The sequence below is a fragment of the Gopherus evgoodei genome, chromosome 11 (genome assembly GCF_007399415.2).
Source record: "Gopherus evgoodei ecotype Sinaloan lineage chromosome 11, rGopEvg1_v1.p, whole genome shotgun sequence".
NCBI lineage: Eukaryota > Metazoa > Chordata > Testudines > Testudinidae > Gopherus > Gopherus evgoodei.
Window position 1 is genome coordinate 20,915,159 of NC_044332.1, and position 10,796 is coordinate 20,925,954.

The window sequence follows — 10,796 nt, forward strand, 5'->3', positions numbered from 1 at the left end:
TAAGCCTTCCATTTTGCCAGCACTTCAGGCAAGTTCTTTCTTATTCAAAGGAGCTCAGGTGTACTGTCTGAATATTCAAGGATGTAAGGTTTTGTGTTTGTCATGAAAAGGGGAGGAAAAATGAATTGATCTTAATACAGTTTGGGTAAAAACATAACAATGGCTATATTGGGTCAGACCAATTGTCCCTCTAGCCCAGTATCCAGTCTTCTGAAAGTGGCCAATGCCATATGCTTCAGAGAGAATGAAGAGAACAGTGTAATTATTGAATGATCCATCCCAACCTCCAGTCCCAGATTAGGGACACTCAGATCAGGGTTTGCATCTCTGATCATCTTGACTAATAGCCATTGATGAACCTATACCCTCTGAAACTTGTTCAGTAAAACCAGTCATTGCTAAGATTCATGTGTAGTGGAGCACTCTGTATCTAAAAATACCTAGGATCTTTAATAATGATAATCCTTACTTGCCACAGTGTTGTGAGGTGAGAATTCCTGCCTACATGAGAACTGAAGGTGAAAAGTGTGAAATATTTGAAATGTCTGTTAAAATTAGAAAATATGAATTGAAAGTTGGTACTGGAGATCAGTGTGTATTTTTTTTTGTGATTAGCAAAAGTCTATTACCCACCCCCATCCCTCCCAATGTCTTCAAGATTGCCTCACAAAATATCAAACGTTTTAAATTGCTTTAGTTCCATCAAAGAAGGTAGGGCCAGTGTGATATCAGGCAGTGGTAACATGCTATCTTAAACTCCTATTCCCAAAGAGACTAGAAGGTATGGTAGTAATATTTTTGCTCCAACAATCCAGGCATCATTATTGCTTGCAAGGCCGATAGTTGTTTTACTACAAATCAAATTCTGCCCCAATATGAGTCATATCTGCTTACAAGTTAATAGGAATTTCTTCCATTTACACACATGTTGAATTTGGCCTAAAGTTTCAGATTAAATCTAGGAGAATAGCTGATTAGAGTTTAGTATAAGCAGCTTCTAATACAGAAGTATTTCTTAATAAGGTATATCCAGTCAAATAACTGCTTTAGTGTTAATGGTTTCAGGAGATAATCATCACATTTTTCTTCTCAGGAAGATGCTCACAAAGTTGTTACCCTGTGCTTGTCTCTGGTATAAATAAAAAGCCTTTCTCTGAAGTTCTTTCATCTAGTTCCTGGACAAAGAAAACTATTGCACCTAACTGCAGTTTCATATTTGAGTAACAACTTTTAAAGATTGAGTAGTCCTACTCATCACCTAGTGTGAAGAGCAGAGGAATAGGAAGACAGTTTAGGTGTTCAGTCTGTTTAAATTGAGTGTTTAGCTGTTTGACACATTAAGTATTAATTGCAGATTTTGCACCAGAGATATGAAAACAGAGTATGACTTAGGCATCATTCATAAGACTGCTAATGAGTTCCTATTCTTTCAAAGTCCTTACTGCTTCAGCCACTACAGATGGTAAAGTGATGGATTTATGGGAGCACAATATTTATAGAAAGGTTCAGGTTTCCTAAGTGAACAGAGTGAAAGCACTCTCAACAGTTATCAATGTTCATCATGTCACAGGAACAATCTGAAGAGGTCTAACTTGTAGTAGGAAGCAAAGGAAATCTGATAGAAATGAACAACTTTGGTGAGTAGTTAGTGGTGTTTGAAAATCATAAAGGTGTCTTTTGTAGAGCAGCATAAATGGACTCGCTCTGAAAGTGACTTGAAACCACATTTTATGCATCTTAAATGCAAACAATTTTTTAAATGTTTGAGAGTACAATATTCAGATCAGAAAGTGTCCTAAAAGAATGGTGCATCCATTGTTCCTAAAAGTCAGTGAATAAGGCCCTGTGGAGCTGGGAGCTTTGGCCAGTAAAGTCTGGGAGTACAAGATCAGTCACCATCATGAGATGACTGTGGCCATGGATAAATTTAATATATTTACACCCTGCCCCCCACAAAAAACCCTCCCCAACCCTGTAACAACAAAAAGACTCAAACCTAATTTAAGAACTGGCCTTACTAAAATCTCATCCTGGAAGCTGAAAAGTGAAGTTGAACAGAGTAAGTCAGAAAACAGAAATCCAAATACTACAGTGTCACTAATACTCTTAAGCAGATCTGTTGCTAAATAAAGTTCTGTGATTCTAAAATCTGTGTCAATTTGGAATCTGTCATATCACTTTGCCAGTGGAGCTCATAGTGTTAGGGATCTGCGGAGTTCAATGTAGTGAAAATAAGTGATAGTTTATGTATGAGATGTTTGGTCTTGTCAACTTTCAGATTACTATGCTGAAATTCCCCCCCCCCCCCCAAAAAAAAAAAAAAACCCAAAGAAAACTCAAACCCACCTCCATCTGCTGCCTAAACTATTAACAAATTAAAGCAACTTCACCCCAACAGGCTTGGAAAAGCAAAAACCAGGCACAGTGGGAGGGACTTGGGGGAGAAAAAAAAACTCCCCTCCACTTCCATTAGGAAAGCTATTTAAAAGTGGCTCATTTTCCCCCAGTGACCATTAGAATAGTTTCAATTTTTACTTGACCAAGAAACACCGTAAAACATTAGTCAAACTACATCTTAGCAAGGGGGTGGCACTTTTCAGTCACAGATCTCAGTGTGTAAGGGATGGGAAAGTATGATCTCCCCCATTTTACAGTCAAGGGGAGATCCAGGGATAAACATTAGGCATGGGAGTTCAGGGAGGGCAAACATTTAAACCAATAGCCTGAAAAAACCTGGATCTTTCTTCTATCGTTAGAAGTCACATTACATCAGAAACAATACTTTGGAACCTTGAATTTCAGATCGTGTGTATTCATCCCCTTTACCTCCCTCCTACCCCAAAAAACAGGGCCTAATTGGGGGGGGGGGGGGAGCTTGTTTTCTCTCTCTCGCCTCCCCTCCAATATACAGAATACATAAAACTAGTCTAGAGAAAGAAACTTTGTATTTTAAAAAAACAAAACCAATTTATTTAGTGATCTGTACATGTGATGAAGTGTGGCCTCCTTCGGGCCTTCCAAAATTAAACAAAAAAATCAAGTAAAAAATGTATAAATACATATATATTTTCTTACAAAATGTGACATTTACAAAATGTACATACTGCACTTGTCTTACAGTTTTTCATGTGCACATCTCTAAAGACCAAACAAATCCTATGAATTTGGGATCAAATGTACTGGAGGATTTGACTGATGGGATATTTCCTACTCCACCAACCCCAAGCTACTGTATTGCCCACTAGACAAAAGCACTCTGTTCTCTTCACCCTGAACAGTTTTTAAAATTTCATTTCAGATATCTGCTTTTTATTATAAGCAGCAGTTACAGACTTGGGGAGATTGAGTTAGGGGGCAGGGCTTGTTAAAAATCCTTAATTCCCTGATTATTCTTTAGGCAAAAATAAAAAACTCTTTAGATCATAAAGCTATAAAGTAGTATTTCAGAAATAAAAATATGAAAGTCAACCTATAATTTAACACATAAATGTAACATGATTAAAGAGTTTGAAAGAAGTCACTGGTCACATATCACAAGGAATATGAACAACTGTGAAGTTTAATTTCTCCTTATTCAGTTTCCCTTCTCTGACAACGTTTCAGATATGATCATTGGGAACTTAAGTCTTTGCACTTCTGTTCAGAAAGTGCCTAAACAAAGGTGACCAGTTCCATCTTAAACAGCACTGCACCATTATTAGTTATAGTGCTGTTTAGGGAATTAGAGGACAAGGCAAATTGGCACTTCATGGTCTCAACTATTCCCTCCCATCCAGTCACTTTGCTTTTTCAGTACACCCTAGAGCAATCCAAACATAAACAGCAAAGAAATAAGGCTTATGGGAAGGAAGAGAAAAATTGTATATACTTATCTTACATATCTTAATGCAGCCTGTTTTGTCAGGTGTTCTGAATTAAGCGTGTTTAACAAGCAGTCTGGCATTTCTTTTAGCTAGGACAAAAACTCATACTGAACAGTGTAGGAAAACATCCTGCCGTCTCCTTTTTCATAAAAAGAATGTTTATCGACCTGTTCTAGTCACATCCAAGGTTGAATTTTAACGACTTTTTTGTTAGTTTGCCCATAAAAACCAGCCTCATGCTTATACCTTTCCACAGAGAAAAACACTTTTGTTTCCTCTTTTGTTTCCTATAACAAAGGCAGGGGTGGGGTGGGGGGATGTTTGGCAAGGTCTATCTTTTTAGGGTATTGAATAGCAACTCCCTCCTAAACAACAAGGTTCCCTCCACTCCAGTTAGGATTCTCTTTGACGAGTGATGGTTAGATATAAAAGCAACCCCCTCTATATGACAGAATATGGGACGCTAAACAGCACGTGATTATAACTGGGAGCTTCTTTTAAAATACTCACGTGATGACTCTGGGTTTGAATGAGAAGACAGTAAAATAGAATTCAGGAAATTAAGCCGATATCGGCTGCAGTATGACCCCACCGAAGTAAACAATGATTGGACCAGTTCTTGACTCAAAGTTTCATTGGCCCACACTTTTACACCGGTCACAGCACAGTGGATCCAGCTGAACCTTTGCGCAGACACTACAGTAATTATTTTGTAGAAAGGGAACTTCTTGCAGGGAAAGCGCTCCCCACCAGCAGTCTGAGAAGGGTCCTTAGTCTGTGCTTTTCAATTTGGTTGGCAAGAAAGCCACCAAGCCACTGTCTGAGGATTTTGTCTTCGGCAAGGCAGAGTTGTGAGACCCCTGGCAGCCCTCTCCCAGTCCTTTGAGGGTCACTCTGGTGTTTGCGTGGCTTTTCCAGGAGCAGCAGCAGCCGGCATCAGGGAAGAGGAGCAAGGTCTCATCATACCGCTGTCTCCCCTTTGCTGCCACTGCTGAGTCTATGGTAGAAGCGCCGCCAGGACTGAAGGGTTTTGCCGGACCAGATCCAGAAGCCGGTGGTGATGCCTACGATCATAGTCATGAGATACTTGATCATGAAGACGGTGAAATCCGGGCTCATGGGGGCGAAGTGGCCGGGGCAGGGCACGGCGTAGCTCTTGCAGGTCTGCAGCAGCCAAGTCTTTTCCCAGGTCTCGCGGAATGCCTGCTCGTAGAAGTAGCAGGCCAGGACGATGGTGGCGGGCACGGTGTACAGCACGCTGAAGACCCCGATCCTCACCATCAACTTCTCCAGCTTCTCCGTCTTGCTGCCGTCGTGCTTCATGATGGTGCGGATGCGGAAGAGGGAGACGAAGCCGGCCAGCAGGAAGGAGGTGCCAATGAAGAGGTAGATGAAGAGCGGGGCCAGCACGAAGCCCCGCAGCGAGTCCACGCTGGAGAGGCCCACGTAGCAGACCCCGCTCAGCACGTCCCCGTCCACCTGCCCCATGGCCAGGATGGTGATGGTCTTGACGGCCGGCACGGCCCAGGCGGCCAGGTGGAAGTACTGCGAGTTAGCCTCGATAGCCTCGTGGCCCCACTTCATGCCGGCGGCCAGGAACCAGGTGAGGGACAGGATCACCCACCAGATGGAGCTGGCCATGCCGAAGAAGTAGAGGATCATGAAGAGGATGGTGCAGCCTTCCTTCTTGGTGCCCTGCGCCACGGTGCGGTAGCCCTCCTCCGAAAAGCGCTCCACGCACACCGCCCGCTCCTCCAGCAGGAAGCCGGCCACGTGGGCCACGGCTACCATGAAGTAGCAGCCCGAGAGGAAGATGATGGGCCGCTCCGGGTAGCTGAAGCGCCCCATGTCCACCAAGTAGGTCATCACGGTGAACAGGGTGGAGGCGCAGCACAGCACCGACCAGACGCCCACCCACAGCCGGGCGAAACGCACCTCCGCCTCCTTGAAGTACATCAGCCCGTGGGGGCGGCCAGGCTCGCAGGGCGCTCCGCAATCCCGCTCCCCCAGGAAGCGGTAGCCCAGGTAAGGTGGCACCTGGAGCTGCCGGGGGCAGGAGAAGCCGAAGCCGGCGTGGGGCGGCGGCGGGGTGAGGAGGCCGGGCAGGTAAGGGGTCGGGTAGGCGGTGGGACCGCCGGCCCCTGTCCCTGCTCGGCTGGGGGCCTCCGAGGTGTTCTGTCCCACGCAGATCTCGCCCGCGCCGTGCACAGGGAAGTTCTCGCAGCGCAGGCGCTCTGGCCACTGGAAGCCGAACTTGTTCATGAGCGCCTCGCAGCCCTGGCGGGCCCGCTCGCACAGGGAGCGACAGGGCGGGATGGCCTGCTCCAGCACCGTGCACACCGGCGCGTACATGGAGCACAGGAAGAACTTGAGCTCGGCCGAGCACTGCACCTTGACCAGCGGGTAGAACTGGTGCACCTCCAGCCCGGCGTCCTCCTGGTTGGTGTGGCCCAGCAGGTTGGGCAGGATAGTTTGGTTGTAGGCGATGTCGGTGCACAGCGGGATGGAGATGGGCTGGCAGAAGCCGTGGTCCGGCACCGAGATGCCCTTCTCCCCGTGGTACTGCTGGGCCGCCGAGCCCGCAGGCACCCCGACCAGGGCGCCCAGGAGGGCGGCCAGACCCAGAGAGGCAGCCGCTGCAGCCCACATCACCGCGGCAGATGGAGAGAGCGGAGGCGCGGGGAGCCCTTCAGAGCCGAGAGGCGGGCAGCAGCAGGTACATCAGGGGCCCCGAGGAGCCAGCGGGGGAGGCTCACGCGGAGACGGGTGGAGGAGGAGGTGCGGACGGATCGCTGCTAAACCAGCTCTGTGAGCCCTGGCCAGGCGCTGGAGAATCCTCGTTCAGTCCCAGCCTCAAGTCTGCTGTCTTCCCTGGGCGCAGCGAGTCTGTCCCCACCGCCCAGCCCCGGCCAGGCAGAGTCGCCCCACGCGCGAAGTTTCCTGAGATGCCTGGAGTAGGAGAAGGGAAACAAAACACCCGGAAACCTAGGCAAAGTCTTTCTCCAGTTCCGCAGAAAATCCCGTGGCGGCGGCAAGTCGCTGGCTCCGCTCCCCGCCTAGCTGCTCAGCCCTAAAGCCTGGGATTTAGGTTACAGTTAAACGGATTATTACTTCGCCCGACTGATCCGTGTATTTTACTGGGGGGCTTAAATAACTTTTAAAATCCAATTACTGCGCGATCCTCCCTCCGGCTCCGACATTTCCGCTTGGAGCTCCTAATCAGTTGGCAGTGCCGCCGAAACGCGCCTTCGCCCCGCTCGGCAGCGGGCAGAGTCCGAGGCGAGGATACAGCAGCTACTGGAACCTCTCCTCTAACGAGCGACTCCTGTCCTGTAGCACACAAAAAAAGATACATATATGTCTGAGGATTCCACGGAGCTCCGCCCCCTCCCCATTCACAAACCATACAGCAGGCGGGGTTCTATACCTCAGCTCCTGCCAATTGCAGCATCTGTAGCCTCCACAGCTCTGATTAGAATTGGTTAGAACTGATGAAAGGGGCTTGGGGAAGAGGGAGGGCGAGGAGGAGCCTGGACTGCGATGGGAGGGATCTCTCCCCCACCTGTTAAGGGGGCATGGGGTAGTGTCGAAGGCGGGTAGGGTGTGGGAGAACTATGTCTGAAAAGATCTGCCTTTCCCCCTCCCTGAAACAATTTTTTTTTCTGTGCGAATACCAGGCGCCCTCAGCAAATTCCGTCTGGGATTGCTGAGCTGGAAGGTTGAGTAGGAGAAAGATTCAGAGATTGTGCTTAGGGTGGCTTTAATAAACTAAAATTAAGTAATGTTTGCACAGGCTTTGAAAATGTAAGCATGCTAAACAAATGCCAAGAATTATTAAAATGGAAAAACAAGCAACATCCTCTTCACGTCAACAGAGCAAATGGGTGACTTTGTTGGGATTTGTAATATGTGTGATTCTTTATTTTTTTATGGGGGGTCAGATTTATCACTACATAAACCTTTATTCTTGCTGGCAAAATAAATGGATTTGTGATGGGACTATAATCTTTAGATAGATTTTTAAAGCATTTTTTAAAAGCTTTTGTTATAGACCACTGAGAAATTTAAAATTACATTCATAATCTTGATACAAAGTCTCCACTATAACAATCTTGTATGCTGAGATCATATATAAAACCCCACATTTTACTTTCAACTTTAATTTTCCTTAAGATCCTTTATTCTTTTAAAGTTTCTCTATGAAAATGTATACCTGGCCCCTCAGAAAAAGGTGAACCTCATATCTTAGGACATAGACATCAGTAAAGGGTTGGGAGTATCTGCAAAATTAGACTAATTTATGGACGAAGGCTCGAATGTGGCTTTTGCAGCCACATCTATGTTTAAGGTGTACCATCTGAGCAACAGTTGCTGGAGACATCCTGCCTCTGGAGTATAGAGGCAAGCAGAATTTCTTTGCTTGATACTCATGAAAAAACCCTATTATACCCTTTAAAGAATAAACTGTGTTTGCTTTCCTTTTGCAAAGGCCATTGAGTACCACTAAATGACAAAGGGGAGTGAGCCCTAGTCATGCTCCGCTCATCCCAGCCACATCCTCCTTTGGAGAGTGGTCTGTGGAGCTCCGCCAACCATGCTAGTACATTCTCAACCTCTTGCATTAAGGAGACCAACTGTGTTCTCAATAACAGTAGTGTAAGTCTAGACTAAATCCTGATGTTGTTACTTGGGATTTACACTGGCGTCAGAGAACAGAATTGAGCAGGAAACTCACACTGACATTCTGACTAATCTGTGTGGATGTACTTTGTGGGGAAAATTGTTTCCTACACTTACATACCGCTCTTTAGAGCAGCTACAGTGTAGCCCAGTGTTAATAACACATTGGAAAATTCTACCTTTGTTAACGTTGGATACAAAAATTAGATACAGTAATGAATGGGCATTCTACTAAGTATTTAGTTCTCTTAAAGTATACTTTAAAAAACCAAACCACTGTACTCTCAAAAATACATGGGGTGGCATGATTCAGCTCATTTCATAATTGCAGGACCAGTTTCTGGAAAAGAAACCCATCATTCCTTTATTTTCAATTACAAAAGTTTGAGGCCTTCCCAGAGAACCTTTTCTTCTTTCATCTGGTATGGTTTATTTCCTTTCATACATCCACTAAGCAAACATGATTTTCCAATGTCTAACTTACATTTGTTCCCCCAGCAAAAACGATATAGGTTTGCCTAAAGTATCACTTGCCCCTTTGCCATTAATTCAATTTTAAAAGATTACTATTTCACTTTTTGCCATCCTAGCTTTCTTTAATACTTCGAGCTGCTGAGTTAGTTTTCTTTAAAACTTGCCCTAAAACTTTCATTTTCTCTCTAGATTATGACTGCTTCATCTGCAAAGCATTGTGTGATATTGTCTATGAAGAATGTTATATGAAAATAAATGCTTCACTATCAGTCAGTGACAATGCAGAGAAAGAAACTAATGGTAGACTTTCTGCCCCCTGCTTTGCCCAATCTGATTTCTGGATGTAAGGAATCAGGGATTCACAGCTGGTGAAATGATGTTGCAGTAGATCCTCTTTTCGTACAGAACTAGGTTTCAGCAATATAGAAAGTGTGACTGAAACCAATGAGACCAAGAAACTTCAAAATTGATTTGTAGATCACGTGGCAGATTACATCATGGGCTAATCAGAACGCCCTATTGCAGTTCCCCACAATGGGACAAATTAAGCATGCAGGGCCAAATTCAACCCTAGGGTAAGCAGCTATAGGTTCACTGAATTCAGAGGAGCTGTACCCATTGACACTACAGCTGTAAGTATGACCCAAATATTTATTTTCACTTTGAAGTGTTGCATTTTTGTTTCAGACATACGTTTGTGATTCTTTACAAAAAATAATATTTTAATGCTTTACATTTTTAGGGTGGTGGGAAATGGGAGACTCAACCCTCAACTTTCCTATTGAAACCCTGAGGCTCTCCTAGTTTTTCATTGCTTAACAGCCCCTTCATTAGGCCATTGGTCCAACCCATCATAGAATTTATGAGAAATGACATGGAAGACTCTGATGCTTTACACAGTATAGTCATACATTTTATACAATATTTTATAATACTGTATTGAAAGATGCTTGAGTTCAATAATAAGAATGGCCATACTGGGTCAGACTAAAGGTCCATCTGGCCCAGTATCCTGTCTTCCAACAGTGGGCAATGCCAGGTGCCCCAGAGGGAATGAACAGAACAGGTAAACATCATGTGACCCAATAGCAGAAAGAAGGTGAACTTGAAGTACAGGCAAGGAGGAAAAGGTGCCTTAATTAGTTCCTGAGGAGATCTGAAAAGAGAGAGAGCTGAGGAGGTGAAAGGATACTGAAAAACTGTTCCAGATGGTAGAAATGTGCAACAGGAATCAGCTATCCCTTTAAGACTCAGAGGGGAAGTCTCTGAAGCATGTGCCATTCCAGATTTCCCCCTCCTCCCCCGAAAAACACAGACCCCAGGAACAAATGAAACAACCACTGTAAGAGGGAAAATGATCCCAGGGTGGCAGTTTGAGGTCTGAGGATAACCCAGTCTGCAAACTTTGTTTAGAGCACGGGAACAGAGCTTTGAAGTGTTGGCAGTCAGTAGCTGCCTGATCCCCCTTCTCAGCCAGCCAGCCTGAAAGAATCCTGAGGGCTAACTGTTGTATCTCACACCAGAGACCTTGAAGCATAAAATAAATTACCCAACATTACCATTTGGGATCTTTCAGAGTAAAAGAAATGACCCCACCAGGGATAGCCCTTTCCACTCTTGCCAGGGAACACGAACATGTCAACAGCATGTCCTGCTCCACAGCATCAAAGGCAGCTGATAGATCCAATAATACCTGCCTGGGAACCTGATCATTATCCACTCAGGTCAGAATCCTTACTGACAAATTCAATATTGCCATCCCCAAATGTTTAAAGATCA

General features: G+C 45.1%; 1 protein-coding gene across 1 annotated transcript; it reads right to left on the bottom strand.

Moving 5' to 3' along the window:
• Positions 1-2,984: 2,984 nt before the first annotated feature.
• FZD7 (frizzled class receptor 7) lies at positions 2,985-6,605 on the bottom strand. Its single transcript, XM_030580322.1, has one exon. It carries the CDS (start codon positions 6,510-6,512, stop codon positions 4,824-4,826), a length of 1,689 nt encoding a protein of 562 aa, XP_030436182.1. The 5' UTR covers positions 6,513-6,605; the 3' UTR covers positions 2,985-4,823.
• Between the last annotated feature and the right edge of the window lie 4,191 nt (positions 6,606-10,796).

Coding starts and splice junctions, on each gene's coding strand:
- FZD7 (XM_030580322.1), bottom strand. CDS start 6,512: ATGTGGGCTGCAGCGGCTGCCTCTCTGGGTCTGGCCGCCCTCCTGGGC.